At 37.3% G+C, this 21684-nt stretch overlaps 3 protein-coding genes across 7 annotated transcripts in view; 2 read left to right on the plus strand and 1 right to left on the minus strand.

Annotated features, from left to right (window-relative positions):
• The first annotated feature begins 4186 nt into the window (after positions 1 to 4186).
• Positions 4187 to 5185, plus strand: LOC112091706. Its single transcript, XM_024165966.1, has one exon. The coding sequence runs from the start codon at positions 4187 to 4189 to the stop codon at positions 5183 to 5185; it is 999 nt and encodes a 332-aa protein (XP_024021734.1).
• A 3642-nt stretch (positions 5186 to 8827) lies between these two features.
• LOC21407630 (synaptotagmin-5) lies at positions 8828 to 14777 on the plus strand. 2 transcript variants are annotated; one of them, XM_024165990.1, is made up of 13 exons: positions 8828 to 8845; positions 8992 to 9221; positions 9337 to 9387; positions 9515 to 9635; positions 10031 to 10152; positions 10709 to 10810; positions 11316 to 11390; positions 12224 to 12303; positions 12606 to 12756; positions 12838 to 13068; positions 13500 to 13796; positions 14081 to 14194; positions 14304 to 14777. In XM_024165990.1, the coding sequence occupies exons 2-13, from the start codon at positions 9012 to 9014 to the stop codon at positions 14448 to 14450; spliced, it is 1701 nt and encodes a 566-aa protein (XP_024021758.1). In that variant the 5' UTR covers positions 8828 to 8845; positions 8992 to 9011; the 3' UTR covers positions 14451 to 14777. The 2 variants fall into 2 exon arrangements, with proteins under 2 accessions (XP_024021758.1, XP_024021757.1); XM_024165989.1 differs by lacking the exon at positions 8828 to 8845 and adding an exon at positions 8863 to 8881.
• Positions 14778 to 16375: 1598 nt separating this feature from the next.
• Positions 16376 to 21684, minus strand: part of LOC21407631 (bifunctional purple acid phosphatase 26) — a 43318-nt gene continuing 38009 nt past the window's right edge. For 2 of the 4 annotated variants that reach the window (XM_024165993.1, XM_024165991.1), the window contains 5 exons: positions 18624 to 18762; positions 18270 to 18490; positions 17745 to 17866; positions 17403 to 17564; positions 16376 to 16602 (listed from right to left, as the gene is read on the minus strand). In XM_024165993.1, the coding sequence (XP_024021761.1) occupies positions 16530 to 16602; positions 17403 to 17564; positions 17745 to 17866; positions 18270 to 18490; positions 18624 to 18762 (717 nt within the window). In that variant the 3' untranslated portion in view covers positions 16376 to 16529. Of the gene's footprint in view, positions 16603 to 17386; positions 17565 to 17744; positions 17867 to 18269; positions 18491 to 18623; positions 18763 to 21684 lie in introns of all 4 variants that reach the window. The other 2 variants (XM_024165994.1, XM_024165992.1) reach the window with 1 other exon arrangement.

Below are 21684 nucleotides of genomic sequence, written 5' to 3' on the forward strand. Positions count from 1 at the left end.
CATATAGGATAGAGGAAAAGAGGAGATTTGGTTTAAAATTCAAATAGGAGATAATTAACAAGCTTTATCTTAGAGATAGAGATTGGATTCCTTTTAGAAGTTTGACTTCTACTCTATAAATACTATTTTTGAGACAATTTTCGGAATGGTTTTTTGCCCTAATTTTAGAGGTAGCCGAAATTTCTCTATAAAATTTTGAAAACAATTTTTCAGCCCTAAGAGTTAAGGCTGGCCGAAATTCTCAAGAGAGAAAGGAAGGAAAAAAATTTTCTCCAAAAATTCCACATCGTGCATGTGATGGTGTTTGTGGAAATTCGAGTGTTTATTGTAACCCGTTTTGTCTCATGTGTGCCCACACACACGTCTTCGTGGATTCTAGGAATTGATGTGGAAGACATTGGTTTTCTAAACACAAAGATTGGAGCAAGGACTGTTCGTGGTCAAAGAACTCAAGTTATCATCCGAGTCGGCTTCCAGGTATTTTTCCTGATTGAGTTCTTGATATATATAAGTTAATGAGATTAATTTATTCGTGCATAAATTAATATAATCTATAGAGTATCTCAAAAGTTTTATGAAAATTTTTGTTATACACGATCCGCCTCTTCCCCGCACCACCGCGCTTCCGCAGCCGGATTCGATTCGGCAACCAACAATATTTCCTTTGAGAAAAAAGATGTGAGGTTCCGGCTGTCTGTTGAAACTGAATGTCTTATTTTATTTACTTATTCATTTATTTGTTTCCTTGCTTACTTATTATTCATTTATTTATAACGTTCATTTCAAATTATATCATACTGGGCCTTTCGCTCACGTTTTATATTTCAAATGTATTAAACCCCTCTCAGGAGATTCTAGGAGCAGTGCACAGTAGCTGGACAATTGCTACAGAGCAACTGAGTTGTGCTACTGTTGGAAGCAAGTGAGGATTGAGTTCATCCTCTTGGACAAATGTAAGGAATTTGAGAAATTCTGTAAACATATGTAATATTTTGGATTAACTAGACTGTAGTTGATGTCTGTTGTAATGATTATTTATATGACCATGTATGTACGATCCTGTATGTCCTGTGAGGTGGAGCCCTGTGTGTCAGAGGCTCCGGAATACTGTAATTTATTTATATTTTAATGCAGTTGAGTAGGGTTCATCTGGGAATTTGCTTTATTAACCCCTAATCGAGCTCCACGTCACCCACCCCGTTTGGGGGGCGTGACATAACATAAACGCTAACAACATATATATTACATTCAGTGGCGGAGCCATGATTTTGTTTCAGAAGGACATAAAATAAAAATATTGAAAATGTTAAAAACGGTAACAAACTCAACTCCTAATACTATTAACTAGTTTTTCTTTCTTTTCTTTTTTTTTCCTTTAACGTGCTACTAACTAATTGGAATAATATCATGCATGTGCATGTTGATCAATTTATTAAACTTTATGATACGTGAATTTAAAATTTTAAAGAGTTTAGTTTTTTTTAGTAATAAAGATTTTATTACTTCAACAAGGAAAAATTAGAGAAACTGTGTTTCATAGCAATTGAGAGAGTTATTTGAAAAAAAAAATTCTAAATTAGGGACACATTTTAGCAATATTATTTTAATGAGTCATTTTAAAATTTTTTATGAGGCTCTCTTTTAATATAATAAAGATTGTATGAAAAAAATATTTAAGAAGGGACCAATTTGGAAGAAAAAATATTTTCGTAAGAGTAAATTAGAAAAAGTTATTCAATTTGGTATATTCAGAAGTATAAGATTTAATAGGAAAAGTCCAAAGAAACAATAATCAGAAAGCCACAAAAAAAGTTGAGATTAGATTTTTTAGAGGTATATTTGAAATTTTTATTAACAGGGGGCATGTTTAAAATCTCTTTGAAAAACCATAGGCCAAAAATGAAAAACTAAAAATCCAGGGGGCGTATGCCCCCGGGCCTCACCTCTGTCCGCCACTGATTACATTTATAAGGGTAAATATCCAAAACACCAATTATATGTTGCCCTAATATCATTTTTGCCCATTTATATGTTACATTTATCATTTTTGCCCTAAGATTACTCTTCCCAATCTATTTAAGTGTTACTTTAAATAAAAAGTTAACTAAATAATTTTTTAAAATGTTTAATTAAATACTTCAATCAAACAAATACTTTAATTATTTTAGTAGTTTAATTTTTAAAATTGATTTTATTTAATATTTTGATTTAATAATGTTTCAATTGTATTTTAGAGGCTTTCTGAGTTTAATTTTATAAACACACAGAAGTTCTTGAACATTTGCCTAATAAGATAAGCAAAAATGATATTTAAAAAAACATAGCAAGTTTTGAGTATTTTTCATATATATAAATATAAATATATATATATATATATATTTATATAGATGAGTTTTCAAATGGTTATGTTTCCATTAGTAGTTATCATTAAATATAGAAATTTAATGGCGTGACGTGATAAGAATTTAATGTCATTAATTGCATTAAATTTTTTTTTATCAATTATTTAATTTATTACGACCGTTGAATTAATATTTTACGGTTAAAACAATAATATATATTGATAGATAAATATTGAAATAACTATTAATACAAATTCTCTCCAGCCCCTTGGTAGCTTCCCTGCTGCTCAAGACGCTGTGAGAGGTTACACTCGCCGGTGTGTGTGAGTTTTTTCTTTTTCTTTTTCTTTTATCTCAGTGGTGATTTCGTTAAGTCTCCTTCTATGGAGGATATTGCAAACCGCTGGAAAAGTTTTTCTATTGAGGAGGAAGAAGAGGATGTTGTTGGAGTTGATGAGTCAGTGTTGGAGGAAGGACGAAAAGCCATGAAATGTGGCCTGTTGGGTAAGTTGTTATCATCTAAACCATATAACAAACGATTCTTTCAATCAACGATGATTGATATTTGGCGGATGCCTGGTGTAGAGTCACGGGAAGTGGCGAAGGATGTATTCTTCTTCTCTTTTGCCAGTGTTCGTGATCGAGATAGGGTTCTGGATATGGAACCTTGGAGTTCTGATCGAGCGCTTGTTGTTCTGAAGCCATTAGAGAACGGTGATATGGCGGATAGCGATGATTTTTGTTATTCAAAGTTTTGGGTCCAGTTACATAATCTTCCGTTAGAAGGAAGGTTATCACGAATTGGAGAGATGGTTGGTGATATTATTGGTAGTACGGTGTCGGTTCAACAAGATGATAAAGGACGATGCTGGGGTCAGTATGTGCGTGTAAGGGTGGTCCTTGATATCACTAAACCGATTCGTCGCCAAGTCAAAATCATATTGGGTGATGGTGAATATCTAGTTTGGACGGATCTACGGTATGAAAAGTTGCCGGATTTCTGCTATGGCTGTGGGAAGTTTGGCCATGGAACCCGTGAATGTCCGGCTGAAGGGGTGGCTGTTGTGACAGATCTATCGATCCTTCCTTATGGCAGTTGGTTGAGAGCACCTAGAATGGGTGGTGGAAGTCACCGCCGGGTAGAACGGAGGCCGGCTCGCACCCACGGCGATAATCTGTCTCGTCCGCTTCGAGGAATGGAGATTCCGCAAATCTCGCCCTTAGTTTCAGGATCACAACAACGTGATTTGGTGGATGTGATTGCAGTTACTGAAAATCTGGCGAAGTCAATGTCACATTGTGGGAATGTTCCAAAATCAGTTTCTGGGACGGATGTGGCGCAGAATACGGTTAGGGCGTTATCTCCGGAAACAAACAATTATTTGGTAAGGCCAAAGGCTATTATGAATGACGTGGCAAGTAAGGGATTGAAATGCAAAAGGGATGTTTGTGAAGGGTCTGATAGTTCTTTGTACGTGCATGGCTCTAATGCAATTTGCATGGGAATAGTTGCTAACGTGGAAAATGGAGAAGGAATGCTGCATGAGGCTTTGGGTAATGATGAGGGAGCTTTGCTGGACAAGGATAGCCCACATGGTGGATTGTTCTCTTTCTCGGCAGGTGATGGAGAGGAGAAGCATAAGAACGGTGGGCGAGGTGTGAAGGCTAAACGAGGTCGGCGACCTAGTGTTTCTTCAGGTTCTGAGAGAAGGGTGGTGGAGAAGAGGAAGGAGGTGTCAGCAGGAAGTGATTCGGTGGTGGGGGAATAGGAAGCGGCTGGTGCTTGGTGAGGAAACGAGCCTTGCGATATCGGTGGAGGTTGCGGCGCAACCCCGCCGGACGCCATGAGTCTTATATCTTGGAATGTGCGGGGCTTGGGGAACCCCCGTGCATTTGATAAACTTCGGATGCTTATCCGTGATACTTCCCCTAGTCTTGCTTTCCTTATGGAAACAAGGTTACGTTCTAAAGCTGCAGAGTCAGTAAAGAGAAGGTGTGGTTTCCATGGTGGTTTTTATGTTGACTGTAGTGGTAGGAGTGGAGGTCTTATGCTCATGTGGAAGGAAGAGGTCGAAGTTCATATACAGAGCTACTCTCAGTCCCACATTGACTGTCATGTTCGCTTCCCCCATGGTGTGTGGTGGAGATTTACCGGTTTTTATGGCAATCCATCTAGGAGTGATCGGCATCACTCTTGGACGTTACTGTTACGATTAAAGTCTCTCTCTAACCTCCCTTGGGTTGTAGCTGGTGATTTCAATGAAATCTTATTTCTTTCAAAGAAGGAGGGTGGAAACAATAGATATTATCCCAGTATGAATCAGTTCCGGGATACAGTGGAGAGCTGTGATCTTGTAGACTTGGGTTTTGTAGGTCCTAAATTTACTTGGGATAATGGGCAGGAAGGGGGTGCTCATATTCGTGAAAGACTTGATCGGGCTCTGGGGTGTGATGAATGGATTAATCTATTCCCATACTATGGTGTTCGCAATATGGATTTCTACGACAGTGATCATAGAGCATTGTGGCTAGAGTTGGTTCGGGATAGAAATAGGGCCGGGAGGGGGCCCAAGAAGAGGAAGTGGTTCCGGTTTGAACCTTTCTGGATGACTGATGAGGATTTTAAGGATACCTTGAGGACCTCATGGGGCACTACAGGATCGGTGGGGGACTGTGATGGTTTTGGGAGGAAGCTTCAGAGTTGCGGTCGAGACTTAAGTGGGTGGAGCCGCGTAAAATTCGGACGCATCACGCGGCGGGTCCGTAATTTACATGAGGAAATTGAGAGGATACGAAATGCATCTGCTTTGGGCTATAATCGAAGACGGCTTTGGGAATGGTAGAGCAAGATCGATTGTTAGCGCTGGAAGAATACTACTGGCGTCAACGCTCTCGGGTTGAATGGTTAAGGGGGGGGGGGGGGTGATAAGAATACTAAATTCTTTCACTCAAAAGCTTCTCAAAGGAAGAAGAAAAATGAAATCAAAGGTCTTGAGAAGAGTGATGGGAGATGGGTGACGAGTGACCATGAGGTTGTTGCGGAGATAAAAAAGTATTTTACTGAGATATTCACGTTATCCATGCCGAGTTTTTTGGATATAGAGTCCGTAACACAAGCAGTGACCTCTTGTTTATCTCCTGAAATGTGTTCTATGTTGGAGGAGCCTTTCATGAGGAAGGAGATCCATCAAGCTCTCTTTGCTATGGGACCTACCAAAGCCCCGGGGCCGGATGGATTCCATGCGACATTTTATCAAAAGAATTGGGATATTTTAGGAGATGACTTGACTAATATGTGCTTGTGGGTTCTCAATGATAATGCCCCTTTCCAAAACATGAATGCGACTAATGTTGTTCTTATCCCGAAGATTAAGGAAGCGAGGAGGGTGTCAGATTATCGACCGATAAGCCTTTGTAATGTCTCTTACAAGGTTATATCCAAGGCGTTGGCTAATCGATTGAAACGTGTTCTCCCTTTGATTATCTCTCAAGAACAAAGTGCTTTCGTCCCGGGTCGGCTAATTACTGACAATGTGCTTGTGGCTTTTGAGGTCCTCCATTCCATCCGACGTAAGGTTAGCGGCAATGTGGGCTTCATGGGTTTGAAACTAGATATGAGCAAGGCCTATGATAGAATTGAGTGGCCTTTCCTTGAAGGGATGATGGAGAAAGTTGGATTTGGGCAACGATTTCGAGGGTTAATCATGAAATGTGTTTCCTCAGCTAGTCTTTCCTTTATGATGGGCAATGAACCTCGTTGTTCGATTCGGCCAAGTCGGGGGCTTCGCCAAGGTTGCCCTATTTCACCTTACTTATTTCTTCTATGTGCGGAGGGACTTACTGCATTACTCAAGCAAGCGGAGGTTTCTAGAAGGTTAGCAGGGATTGCAGTTGCTCGCGGAGCACCAAAGGTAAGCCATCTCCTCTTCGCTGATGACTCTATTATTTTTGGGAAAGCTAGGAAAGATGATGCAAGGACAATTATGGAGATCCTTGAGATGTATGCGAAGGCGTCGGGGCAAGTGATCAATTTTGCTAAGTCAAAAATTACTTTCAGTCCAAACACTAGGGAAGAATCGAAAGATGAGGTTAAGGGGTGTTTGCAGCTTGATGAGAATAGTCGCTCGTATGATAAGTACCTTGGGTTGCCCTCTTTTGTCGGTAGGAACAAACGGGCTATTTTTAATGCAGTCAAAGATAGTGTTTTTAAGAAGCTCAAGCTTTGGAGAGGAAGGCTATTCTCTATGGCAGGAAGGGAAATCTTGATTAAAGCAGTGGCCCAAGCTACTACCACGTATACCTTGGGTGTATTTCGGATCCCTCAAACTCTTTGTCAGGAGATTCAAGCTATGATTTCACGGTTCTGGTGGGGCGGCAACGGCACTGAGAAGAAGATTCATTGGGCAAAGTGGGAGCTATTATGTCGTCCTAAGAGAGATGGGGGTATGGGCTTTCGTGATGTGGGAGCGTTTAATCAAGCACTTCTGGCGAAGCAGTGTTGGCGAATCCTTTCAAAACCTTCCTCCTTGGTGGCCATGATTTTTAAGGCTAAGTATTTTCCAAAGGGTGATTTTCTTGATGCTTATATTGGACACAACCCCTCATATACTTGGCGTAGTATATTATGGGGACGAGAACTGTTGAAGAGTGGCATCCGTAGACGTGTTGGTTCTGGAAAATCCATTCGATGTTTTAGGGACCCTTGGATCCCTAGACCTCATTCATTCCGTCCAATTACGGCAGTGACTGAAGAAACTGAAGATTGGTTGGTGGAAGATCTTATTATTAATAGGCAATGGAACCGGGAGCTAATTCGTCATATTTTTCTCCCTATTGATCAAGAAATTATTCTCAACATGCCTTTGAGTTGTGGCTCTAGTGAAGATCTCTGGGTGTGGCATTATGATTCTAAGGGGCTCTATTCTGTTCGTGCCGGCTACAAGCTAGCCATGGGTCTAAGAAATTCGCCTAGTAGTTTTGGAGGGAGAGGGGATAGTGTGTGGCGGAGGAAACTGTGGGATCTTCATATCCCGAATAAAATCAAGAATTTCATGTGGAGGGCAGCTTCCGGTTTTTTACCAACCTTTGCCAATTTAGCAAGGAGGGGGATTAATTGTGCAACGAGATGTCAGTGCTGTGGTGAGGAGGAGGAGTCTACTTGGCATGCTCTATGGATGTGTCCTGCTGTTATTCAGGTGTGGGAAGTGAGTGCCCTTTGGCACAAGTTAGAGCCTCTCAACACTGGAGGTTTTGAAGCTCTATGCGTTATGTTTAGCAAAGAAGCAATTGGAGAGGATCTTGAAATTTTCTGTGTACTGGCGTGGGCGATTTGGGCGGCTCGGAATCAATTTGTACATCACCGAGTATGTCGGGAGCCGATGGAGATCCTAGGTACAACTGGGCGGACAATTGCTGATTTTCAGAGTTGTTGGGATCCGGCGGCCAAACATCGGACTACGGTGCCTGTTAGTGAAGTACGCTGGAAACCTCCGGCAGCTAGACTTCTGAAGCTTAATACTGATGCGGCAGTTCGAGAGGGTATGAGTTCCATTGGGATAGGCGCTGTCATCAGGGATGGGGAAGGAATAGTATGTGCTTGTCTGGCGAAGCGGATTGCGGGTTCTTTCTCACCTTTTTTAGCTGAATGCATGGCCCTTCGGGAAGGCCTAATTTTCGCACAAGAGCAGGGGTTATCCATCAGCGTGGCCGAAGTTGATGCTGTCCGTGTAGTTCAAGCGGTCAAGGAAAGCTTAACGATGGGCGAAGAAGGTGTTATTATAGAGGACATTGTTCGGTTATTATCTCTATGGGGAGGTGGGAGTGCTCTCATATAAATAGGAGTGGTAATAATGTTGCTCATGTTTTAGCTTCCTTTGGTTTTAATTGTTCACATGATTTTGTTGGGGTTTATATGATCCCTTACTTTGTATCCTCGGTTGTACTTGCCGATTTGACTGTTTAATTCTAAAGTGGTTTTCGTGTTCAAAAAAATAACTATTAATACTACACTTTATCTATACATACAGGACAACTAAAATTTACTCTTTTTTAGGGTAATTAACATTAATTTTACTCAAAAATGATTTCTATCAAAATGATTGTCAATATCAAGCACCACAATAACCAATCAATTTCCTCTCCACTTTTCTTCCACCAAAAATATTCTCTAAATCCTTTTTGTATTGTCAACATCACCTTCACACCCGACTTTTGTTCATATCCCTCAATTTCACCATTTCTTAAAATAATAATAATATTTTGACCAAAAAAATAATAATAATTCCCGAAACAAACTTCAAAATACAATGCATTGCCATTTTGACCAAAAAAACACAACAAAAACACATAATAACCATTCTTGCCCAAAGAGTAAGGTCCACGCATACTGTCGGCAAACTTTGCCACTTTCGGACGCATGACAACCAAAACTAAAAAGAAAAAAAGATCAAGACAAAATAAAAATAAAAATAAAAACCACAGCTGCGATCACTGAAAAACAAAAGGTCAGCCAACAACGTACTAATAAATCCAAATTCTGGGTTAACCCCACAAAACCCATTCTCTTGTTATTTCTTTTTTTTTTTTTTTTTCTTTTTCTTCTTTTGTTGTTTAGCTCCAAAAATCTCAAGAGCTTTTCTTTGCTTCTAAGGTACTACAGAGAACTCAAAAATGGCGTTCTTTCTGGGCCTGTTTCTGGGAATCACGGTGGGTCTGGCGGCGATCGTGGGCTTCGTGAAGTGCGAGAATCACCGCTCCAAACGCCGCTCCGAATTAGCGGCCACCATTGCCGCTTTTGCTCGGATGACCGTGGAAGATTCCAGAAAGATCTTGCCTTCTGAGTATTATCCTTCTTGGGTCTCCTTCACTCAGTGGCAGAAGTTGAGTCTCTCTCTCTCTCTCTCTCTCACTTTCGCTTCAATCTCTTTCTCTTAAAAGATTTCGTGTAGAATTAATATATATATATATATATATATTTTTTTTTTTTTTTCTTCAGTTGAAATGGCTGAATCAGCATCTTTCGAAGATCTGGCCCTATGTTAATGAGGTAAACTCTTTCTGGATATTTTTTGCCTTTTCTTTTTGGTGGGGTTTATATATAGATATATATATATATATATACGAATTTTTTTTATTTAAATTTGGTGGTTATTACTAAATTTGTGGGTGTATAGGCAGCGTCTGAGCTGATAAAGACTAATGTTGGGCCGGTTCTTGAGCAATATAGACCTATTATACTGGCATCTCTCAAGTTTTCAAAGTTTACTCTTGGCACTGTGGCTCCACAATTTACAGGTTTGTTTAATTTTGCTTTTAACAAATTGGATTTCTTTTACCTTCCACTATTATATTACATTCGCTTAATGGACACTTTTTCCAAGGATATTATGTAGCTTTTTTAAAGGTTTCTCGTTTATGTTTTTGCTCCTTTTTTTTTTTGTGTGTGTGAATTTTGAAGTACAAATAGTTACTGTATAAAAAGGGTGAATCTTGAAAGTTGAATCTGTTTTTGGTTTTTTTAATGTAAGTGTTAATGTCACTGAATTGACATTGAAGGAATAACTCTAAATGTCCTCTTTAACAGGTTTTTGTTCTTATCAATATTGGGATTCTTATGTGAATCATTTTCTTCTACAAGTTTTTGTTCTCATCAATATTGGGATTCTTATGTGAATCATTTTCTTCTTTAGGAGTCACAATTGTTGAAGATGAAGGAGATTGTGTTATCATGGACTTGGAAATGAAGTGGGACGGAAACCCGAGCATTATTCTAGATATTAAAACTTTACTTGGTGTTGGCCTACCTGTTCAGGTATCTATAAGTCATTGCATACTTGTCTCTCTTTAGTAAGCTGGACTGGTTATTAATTTATTACTGCCACGTATTTCTTATTATCAATGGCTAAGATTCAGCCAGTGCTTGTTCTCCAATGTTGTTTCTTAAAAAATTGTGTTCACGGTGAAGTCTTGCTTCACAAGTCCAACCGAAGAGTATAAAGATCCTCAAGAGTTCAACTTGTATAGACTCTTTTCTCGTGTCAAAGTTTGCATTGGCAATGCACTTTTAGCCTTATGTTTTAGTATGAGAACCTGGAAAGTGAAAATTGGAATTTATGTGACAATTTCTCTATGGTAGTATGAAACTGCTAGACATATTTGTACATCTTTTAACATCATTTATGTCAATAACTTTCATTGAGCTGGTTCAATATTTGAATTTTCAAGAAAAGAATATTTCCTCAATTTTTGTCGTTATTATGCTAATTGGATGGCTAGCGAGGCAATGACCTCAATTAATCCAAGTACATTTGCAAGTGATTTCGTTTTCGTCTTGGTTTTACAGAATGGTTTATTTCGTTTCCATTCAGGTTAAAAACATTGGATTCACTGGAGTTTTCAGGTTAATATTCAAGCCTCTGGTTGATGAGTTACCGTGCTTTGGAGCTGTTTGCTATTCTTTGAGAGAAAAGGTACGTCGTTTAAGATTTTGGTAGTGAAGTTGCAGACAATTTACACACTGAGAAAGAAAGTTTGATTCAGATAAACCTGTAGATTAAGAGTACGTACGCCTATAAACAGGTAGTTTATTCCAATCATTTTTGCATTGGCTGGTGTAATAAAGCTTGAATGGTTTAAATCTTTGTGCCTTTAGCAATCCTGTCAATTGGCAACTTGACTGATAAGAGTGTAGACCATTTTGCCAAGTGTTGCTGGGTTGGGGGAGTGTTAACCAGTTTCTAGATAATAAAGATTCTAAAGCCTCACTTTTTTGGTCAGATATGAAGCGAAGTACGGATTTTGTGTTGGTAAAAGAAATTATGTGCAGTAATAATGTCCGTTCCACGTGTAATCTCTCTGGCTCTTTAACACAAATGCATATGCACAAAATATGCCTATATGTGCATAGTGTGTCCATCTTTTTTCTATACTCAATAATTACTTGTCTCTTTGCTGACATTTATTTTTTATCTGCAGAAAGATTTAGATTTTACGCTTAAAGTTGTGGGTGGTGACATTTCATCAATTCCTGGGCTTTATGATGCAATTGAGGTTTGGTGACAACCCAAAGTTCACTAATTTAATACAGCGCTTATTATTGTTTTGGCTGTTGTTGTCTTTATTTTTTAAACCAAAATTTAGATCTTAGTGTCCAAGTTTTCGTTGTGTTATCTCATAAAATATCTGCTGGAGGAAGTTTAAGATTGCTTTTTTTATACATTCATGCAAATTCAATGCTGAAATCTACAAATTCATGCATATGCTTCAACATTCTCAGATTTTTGTTTCCCCTTTCAAGTGTAAGCAACTTTAAATTCTTTAATCTTATGGTACATGTGACATTGTCTAAACCTAGAAAAGATACAAGCAGATTTCTTTGATTGCGATTTATATCTCAGGCTTAAAACTTAGTTTAGTGGGAAAATTTGCAATATCTTGATGGTTTAGAGCAAAGCATCTGCAGAACATTAAAGTCAAGCTTACTTGTGCATTAAATGACAAGTCGGGAAAGATTTCATCTCTAGACTTCCTTTGTTCTGGTATCAAAGTTCACATACAGATGAAATATGGTTCACATGAGGTGATTATAAGAAGCATATGCCAAAAAAAAGTGTCAAGTTTAGTATAATCTGTAGTTTGGTTGACTATTGGAGGAATTTCAGTGTAATCTATAATTTGATTATCTGAAAATGATTTTTCAGTTTGTTGAGTTTGTTCATATTACCGTACTTGGGTACTTAATGTTTTTTCTTGTAGCCAAATTGCCTTTGCCAGGAAAAAAATAAATAAATAAATACATCAGTTCTAGTCTTTCAAAGGTATTTGGATTAATCAGAATTATTTTGTACCTTTGGTCTAATTAAGAGGTCAACATATTCTCACAGGGCACAATACGAGATGCTATCGAAGATTCATTGACATGGCCTGTTCGAAAAATTGTTACCATTTTGCCTGGGGATTACAGGTAAAGCTGAAACAGGATGACATTTTTTAGTTTTTTATTTTATTAGTTTGTGGTCTGGTAGATTTTAATGTGCTGCAGAGAAGTGTACAGATACTTGTTAACGACATGTGTACAGATACTTCTTAACGACACACACACACACACACACACACACACACACACACACACACACACAAAGATGTGTAGAGAAGAGAGAAGATTTTCATTCTCGTCTGTCTTTACAATGATGTTTTTTTTTTTTTTTTTTTTTGGTTCGTAATTTTGGGTATTTCTTATTCACGTATTTATTTCTTTGTGTTTAGTGATCTGGAATTGAAGCCAGTTGGGACATTGGAGGTGAAGCTTGTGCAGGCAAAGGAGTTGACAAATAAAGACCTAGTTGGGAAATCAGATCCCTATGCCGTACTTTACATCCGGCCTCTACGTGACAGAATGAAAACCAGCAAAACTATTGTAGGGTTCACTCTGCGCTTCTGTTATATCTTCGTTCACCCCTTTAAACTCATTTAACAGATTCTTTTATTCTTTGTCCAGAACAACGATTTGAATCCAATCTGGAACGAACATTTTGAATTTATTGTTGAAGATGCTTCCACTCAGCACTTGGCGGTGAAAATTTATGACAGTGAGGGGGTTCAGTCATCTGAGCTCCTTGGATGCGCTCATGTAAGGCTAAGCGACCTTGAGCCTGGTAAAGTAAAGGATGTATGGTTGAAACTGGTTAAAGATTTGGATGTTCAGAGAGATACAAAATACAGAGGGCAGGTAATGAGAATGATTCTGACCGTATTCTTTCATTTTTTTTTTTCATTTTTTTTACTGTAATGAAACATGTTATTGGAGTTTTCGTCATTTTGAAATTCTTAAGCAGTAACGAAAATTGACAAAAGCTGTCTTTCTTGAGACGCATAAATTAATGTGTGTGATTGAATGCATATATTCTTCGTCATCTTGCAATCAATGTATTTAATTATAATTTGCTGACTGTTTTATCCAGGAAGGGGGAGTATTATATCCGATTTAGAAGTTAAGCGACCAAATTGATATGTAGATAAACTAGAGCTCTAGTTAATGTTACTCACTGCAATCTATCCTGTTTATCAACATATGTACACAGAGAGAGAGACACAAGTGGTTTGAAATGGATATTTATAGGTTTGTTTCATTTGTTTTAATCTTTCTTCTTATTACCTTAGGTGCATTTGGAGCTCTTGTACTGTCCATTTGGCATGGAGAATGGCTTTACCAACCCCTTTAGTTCCAACTTCTCGATGACCTCTTTGGAGAAGGTCCTCAAAAGAGGGGCGAATGGAACAGAAGTTACAGAAAATGAAAAGGAAATCGCTCAGAAGAAAAGGGAGGTTATTGTCAGAGGTGTACTCTCTGTCACCGTGATATCTGCTGAAGACTTGCCTCCTGCTGATCTGGTGGGGAAGGCTGATCCTTATGTGTCACTCACATTGAAGAAAGCTGGAACGAAAAACAAAACTAGGGTAAGCTTCAGATACTAAAAGAAATCTTCCTTGTGTTTTTATTAACTTCTGCTCTAAACATGGTTGAGGAAAAACTAAAAATAGTGAAATGATCAAAGGATGCCTATTACTGATGATTTCATGGAAGCATTTCCACCATTCTTCTGCATCCTGCATTATTTCTTAATTGTTTCTTGATCTCTTATGTTCCCACTCATCCATTCTTAAATCCATGCATATAGATAGTTATGATCTCTAGTTAGATGGTTTTCTTGATTGTTAAAGGTTATTTCTTTCTTTCTCAGGTTGTTAATGACAGCTTGAATCCTGTTTGGAGCCAAACGTTCGACTTTGTTGTCGAGGACGGATTACACGACATGCTAATTGTTGAAGTCTATGATCACGACACTTTTGGGAAGGTAAAAAGTCGCGATCGATTGATCTGTTTGTTACTAAAATTTCGCCTAGTTCGATTAGATTACATGACATTCTAATATGTGATTATCTATAAATTCATAAATTTTGTAGGATTATATGGGAAGATGCATCTTAACACTCACAAGGGTGCTTCTGGAAGGGGAGTACAAAGACTCCTTCCAGCTAGATGAAGCGAAATCCGGAAGACTGAATTTGCATCTCAAGTGGATGCCACAACCAATTTTGCGCGACTCTTGACTGATGACGATCTATCTTATACAGCTATAGCTGACGAGGAACGCTCGATATTTTGGAGTATATATTATCCGAGTGTCTATGGATAATGATAAAAAGGACATAAAATGGTCTACTTGGTGCTTAATAATCCTGTCATCTTGTGTTTGTGAGGGTAAGCGCTTGATTGGTGTACATAATTGTTTCATAACACCAGTTATAATAGAGTAGTGAAGTTTCATGGAAAATACCAGCCAGATTTATGGTTGGAGATGCGCGTAGTTCACTTTTTTTTTAACCAACTTTATCACTTCATTGACGTTACATTTACAGCGGGTTTTATTCAGCTTCCATACATTTTGTTTTTCTTTTTGTGTAGAAAGTGGTTTCTGAGAACTACAAAAAATTTTCTACCAGAATTAAGATAGAACTTTATTATTAATATTAATATTAATATTATTATTATTTTGCTCTATTTTATTCTATGTCCTCCCCTCCATGTACTTTTAAAATTTTGGCATTTTGGGGGCCTTGATTGTTGTCCATTAATTGACGTCCTTTATTGATCGTACTGCATTATCAAGGATTATAAAGTTTGGGGTCTTAAATGTCAAATTAAAATTTTAGTGCGCAGCATATAGATGACGATAAATTTATCCATGGTTTTATGTCAGCTCCACTTTGTCTTTATTTTATTGTTTCACTGAACTAACAACTTAAAATTTATACGTGCAAGCTAACAAATTCCATCTCACTAAACTTTTTCTTTTTTTATATGGACGCGTCCTATCATTCTACTTTTCATACTCTTTCTTAAACCATCTTAATTAAATTTTAAATTTTAATTGTTTCCTCTTACACCCCTCCTAAAATTCCAAAAAAGTCCCTACATCTAACTTGTATAGTTTTTTCTTTTTCTACCCATAAACCAATGAAAGTTACCATTTTTTCAACCATTTATCTTTCTTTTTTTTTTTTTTGGCTTTTCATGTGTTGTTCTTACATTTTTATTATATGACCGAATAAATTATATAAAAAATTTAATCATGTTACTTCCGTTGAAAGTATGCCAACTTTGTTTAAGTGAAAAAAGTCCTATAATATAAGATATAAAAATTATTCTCGTCAAATATTAATAAGTGATTCAAAAAGTTATGATCTCAAAATAAATTGTAATACTTTCTTATGCAAGATAATATTTTTTAAAGGACTTTCTGGTGTTTCTTTTTTTTTAGAACACCAATGTTCTCTGTTTATCAACCGTAAGACCTGTATTAAATCTGGTTAAAAGTCAAATTAAATTAAAAAAATAATACAAATCTTACAACTGACAAGCAGAAAACGCCCGTGTTTGTTTGTTTTTTTTTTTTTTTTAAAGAACACTAGAGAAATTCTCTTTTTTTTTTAAAAAAAAATGGGTGTGTAATGAGGGGTTTTTTTTTCAACATACTTTTGTATTTAAAAGTAATTTTATTAATAGCTAATTTAGGAATAAGAAATGGGTGCCTATAGAGGCACCTTTTTTTCTACCCAAAACTTACACATACGAGGCCTCGCTTCTTGCAAAAGTGGTTCAGAAAAGAGCACAATGAAAGACCTATATAAAAGAGCACAATGAAGTGGAAATTTTAATTAGTTTAAAAAAGGGAACTAAATAGTTATTTAAAATTTCCACTTCAACGAAAAGTAGCATTTTGCATAAAATGACAATTTAATACCATTTTAAGTCTTTCAAAAAAAAAATTTTTTTTCTAAACAAAAATGTACCATAAAATCAAGACCCGACCATGACACGTCTAATTTAATAATAATACTAATAATAATAATAATTAGTAACAGAAGAAGGGACTAGAGAGAATTTATTACCTTTTTTTTTTTTTGAGGATAAAATGGTGGTGGAAACAGACGCACAATTGAAATTCCATAGCACATTGCCAGAGTGCTAGAAATAGAAAAATGAAGACACCTTTTTTTTTTTTTTTAAGATCAACAGTAGAGCACAATCGTAATGAGATTATCAGCTAATTAATAATAATGCTCGACGTAGTCATATATAATACATTTTAGGATTGGAAAATTAAATGGCATTTATAATCTCATCATTTAAATAGTGGTCCCTCCCACAACGCTCTTTAGGTAATGCTTCTTCAGCTTTCTCCTCCTCTGATTGCTCGACCTGCAGTTTAACCAAAACTCACGACTGTTCAGATTATTCCTTAATTAAATACAAATTATAATTGTGTTTAAAGGTAAAGATGCAAAAATAGACCACATCACAATACCAATTCTGTCATTTTAGTTTATATCAAATTTCATATATTCTGTTACCTTAAGAAAAAAAAAAAAACAAAAAAATCGAATATTTTGTACCACCAAAACTAAAATTTGAAATTATAAATCGCAGGACCCTTAGCTTTGATTACTGAAAATTTATAGCATCAAATCACCACTGCTAAAGTGAATTTGGTAATTTCAAAGGTCATAGACTCATATAGTGTTGACTGTAAAAGGGTACAAACTTACCTATTAAATGTAATTCGATGGCATAAATATGTAGCCTTTTAAAACCAATGATTATTATTCACTTTGGTAATTTCAAAGGTCATAGACTCATATAGTGTTGACTGTAAAAGGGTACAAACTTACCTATTAAATGTAATTCGATGGCATAATGTATTTTGGGTTTACTCAAGACACAAGATACCATCCCGTGAGTTGGAATCAAAAAGTTGAGATTAGAGTTGGGATCCTTGACACTTCTCTCAAGTTAAAAACACCAACATGTATAACAACATTTTGACTACTTTGATAGTTCCTTTCTCATCTTTTATTGGCCATTTCAACCAAATATATCATGATACATTGTTGACACATCATTTGGTCCTTGTAGCACATTTCTTAATTCTGTTAGGAGTATAGGGAAATCATATCTACTTTCATATATTTGTTCAATAGCCTACCTTAGATTACACTTACCAGTACTGGTTGCGCAAAACAAAGGCATCCGTTGCTGACTTCTTACCATCATCGTTGCGGTTCCAATGGTAAAATGCATGAGTCCGGTTCTTAATCTCTAAAGTCGAGTGGCCATAACTCGCTTCTCGGAATGCAGAGTAGTCTGGTTGAGGATCCAAGAACCTAACGTACCCACAAAACTAATCATTAAACATGGCCGTTTCAGACGCAATTTCTTTTGTGTTACACCTGAAGGAGACACTTTCGACAACTTCATTTTAACTCATCAACTTTATGTATTCCCAAAACCGGAAACACGAGGAAAAGAATAAATAGAAGACGAGAGAGAAAAGGTTCTTTTACCTTCCAGCAAGACCTTCCTGATTTCCTCCATCTCCAACTGTTATGTAAACAGGAGCCGATTTGTCTGGCACAGGATAACGGTCACCACTTGTGATATTGTAGTGAATATTCGAGATTCTATACTGAAATACGAAGGAAAAAAAAGACGTGAAAATCCATTCTAGCCTAATGAAATATGTTATTATAGAATGGTGACAATAGATATTTTGTCCAATCAAGAACTATTATGTGACAATTGAGAAGAGATAGTGTGCAGAATGCTCTGCCAAGGCATGGCACATTAGCTCCATCAATAACTGACTTTTAAAAGGATCATTTTCGCACATATCCCTTATGACGAATGAATATTATGGATTTCAAATATTTACAACAGATAATCCATTACTTGGCATTTTTCTACTTTAATAATTGACTGCACTTGGCACCAGGTGGACCCCTCCTTGCCTTTTTTTTTTTCCATTTCTTTTTCTTTCCCTTAAATCAGAAAGGAACTGAATCACACAAGTGTGGAGATAAAGACTATACCGATCTTTCATAAGCATGGACGTGGCCAGCAAAGATTACGTCGACCTTGTACTGAACAAACCAACTCTCAAACACCACTCGCATGCTTTCGCCCTCCATGTAGTGCGCATCATTACTGTTATAGATCGGAACATGCATGAGAACAATCAGCCAAGGCGTCTTTTCTCGGTCGACCTTCTGCAGTTCTTCCCTCAGCCACTCCCATTGAGGCGTGTACTTCACTGTTCAAATTAAAACATGAGCGAAAATGAAAGAATAAATTAATACTGTCATAGTCCTCCATTTTCCTTTGCAAGAATAGGAACTAAAATAAAGTGATCATTTCACAATAAGGGAAAGGTATTTTGGCAGTACCAAATGGTGAATAGCTGGATAGGACGATTATATGGGCGGAAGCACGCCTGATTGCATACCAAAGAGGACTGCTGCTTTTGCACGCCAGATGGGGAGTAGCATACCGTTGAAGAAAGTTTTTGAAAGGAGTAACTTCACCCTAGGAATATTCATTGAAATGTAAGGTTAGTATTTTACAACACGGATATTCTGTGGATCTTACGACTAAATAAATGCATCAAAAAAATGTTCAATCTCAACAAGGAATTTCCAAGATTCACGCAATTTCATAACTCCACGTGTGTGGCTAGTATATTCTAAATGTATATCATCATATGAATGCAGTTACATGTCTTTCATGTACCTGGTAATGGAGATTCGTAGAAGGCATTACACTTGAAAAAAAAACAAAAAAACAAAAAAACAAAGAAACAAAAACAAAAACAAAATAAAATAAAATAAAAAAAAAAAGTTCCTAGTCTAATAGAACTCAGATTTTTTTTTTTCTTTTACTTTTCAAACCTATTTTGGCTAAACTTTAGGAACTTCTAACAGTCCTCTTTGGTGAGTATCCTTAGATATGGGCAATGCAACTTCGATTTACGATCCACAGTAGAACAAGAACATAAGGATTGTACCTCAAGCAAGAAGCACGGAAATGAATAAACCATATACTTTCGGAAAAGAAATGAATAAACCATGTGGTATATATGTATATGAATTGTCTCCAATCCGGTACTGGATTGAAGCGGCACATGTATATTTCCTTTAAAAACGTGTATATTTCCTCCTAAAATATGTATATTTCCTCTTAAAACATGTATAATGAGGGGAGACACCTATAATTTGTCTAAACACCTATATACATGTTTTAAGAGGAAAATATACATGTTTTTAAAATAAATATACATGTCCTGCTCCAATCCAGTACCAGATTGGAGACTTTACCTATATGTATATGTTCATATATATATATATATATATATATATATTTTCTTGAAATTGGGATGTGTTAGTTTACCAATCCATCTCAAAAGCTTAAGCTATTGGGAGATAGGCCAACATTAATTTTATATTTTTAAGACTTCCCCTCACGTGTGGGCTGAATAATGGGCAATCGTGTAGGTAAATTAATTGGAAAGCCCAACCCGTGAATATTTAAGCCCGAGATATATTAAAGACCTAACACATGATGACAATTTAAATGGGAATAAAGAGTGCAATTACGGGGGTTTGAACTCAAGACCTCCCGCTCTGATACTATGGAAATTTGAGAGGAAAAATTGAAGGAATTGTATATTTGCATGACAATTACAACCGGTTATATACAGGAGCCCTAGCCTTTAGAAACGGCAATCACATCCCATAATCTGTGGGATATCACACTAAAAAAGGAAACTAACCAAATCAACCTCTAATTTTAGGGAAACTAACTATTATATTCAAACTTTCCTAATTTAGTCTATACACGTGTAAAACACATTCTTCCACACTCCTCTTCAAGCTGGTGAATAGGTATTCACCATTCCCAGCTTGGATACAAAACTCTCAAACACTGAACTACTCAACCCCTTGGTGAGTATATCAGCAAGTTGGTCATGTGTAGATACATAAGGTGTACAAATTAGTCCACTATCCAACTTTTCTTTGATGAAGTGTCTGTCAATCTCGATGTGCTTCGTTCGATCATGCTGCACCGGGTTGTGAGCTATGCTGATTGCAGATTTGTTATCACAATAAAGTTTCATAGGGCCGTCTCACATAATCTTCAGATCCTCTAGAACAATTTTCAACCATAGTAGTTCACACACACCCTGAGCCATTGCTCGGTACTCTGCCTCAGCACTAGCCCGTGTTACCACATTTTGTTTCTTACTCCTCCATGTCACCAGGTTTCCACCAATGAAGGTGCAATAACCTGAAGTTGATCTTCTGTCAACAACTGACCCAGCATAGTCAACATCTGTGTATGCCTCAAGAACTAACCCTCTGATAAGTGCACGAATTTGCACTTTTAATGTTCATAATTGTCAAATTATTTTATCAAATTTGTGATTTTAATTTCAAATATTCCTAAATTTAGAGGATTTAATTTTAATTGGATTTATTTTATTTTTCAGGTTTTTGAAGAAAACAATTGGATTTGGGCTAGTTTACCAAGCAAAACCCAAAAGTTGAGCCCAAGAAAAGCCCAATTCGGCCCAAAGCCCATCAGCCCATCATCCAGCCGAGCCAAGCCGAGAGCTGCGAGCCGAGCCAAGAAGCCGCGAGCCAACCTAGCCGACACGTGTCGATCACTGCCGCACCGCAGGCCGTGGGACCCAGCTGTCCCCTCGCAAACAGGCGCCTGGCGCGCACCGCCCGCTCTCCGCGCGAGTTCTCCTCACGCGCGCGTCAGGCACGCTTCCTGTCTCTTCCGGGTGGGTCCCGCGTGCCAGCGCCCCTCCAGCCAGATCTCGCCACGTGTCCCAGTGGGGTCCAGCTGCTCCCCCGCGTACGCGCGTTTTGCGCGCACTTTCCCTCTCGGCGCGAGTTTCTCTCTCGCGCGCGTCCAGTTCTCTTCCGCGTGGTCCAGCTGTGCACCACGTCTCTCCTGCGCACGAATCAGATCTCGCCACGTGTCCCACTCTTCAGAAACATGATGTTTTTCTCCCCCGATTAAGCATCCGATTTTTATCTTTTTAGCATATTCAAACTTTATAAATAGAATCATTATCAAGGTGATTAGGGGAAAAATTTTTAGAGAGCCTAAATTCTCACATATTTTCTCTTATTTTCTTGTTCTTATTCTCATACTTTCTTTTTAGAATTTTATGGGAATTATGTGCAAGTTAGGCTAGAGTATTTAGGTGAGGCTAGAGATGATCCTATATGTGTAGTGAACTTATTTGGATTTTTGATTCTCCAATGGTTTGTAAGTTTTATACATTTGAGTAAATAATTTTCTTTTATCATATTTCTTCCTCTTATCAATATATTTTATTGTCAACTTTCATATAAATCTAGTCAAGCTCTTTTTATGTGATTATTGCATTATATTATATATTGATAGGTATTGTTTTATGAGTAGTCTTTTACTGCA

Source organism: Morus notabilis, unplaced genomic scaffold (genome assembly GCF_000414095.1).
Source record: "Morus notabilis unplaced genomic scaffold, ASM41409v2 Scaffold203, whole genome shotgun sequence".
NCBI lineage: Eukaryota > Viridiplantae > Streptophyta > Magnoliopsida > Rosales > Moraceae > Morus > Morus notabilis.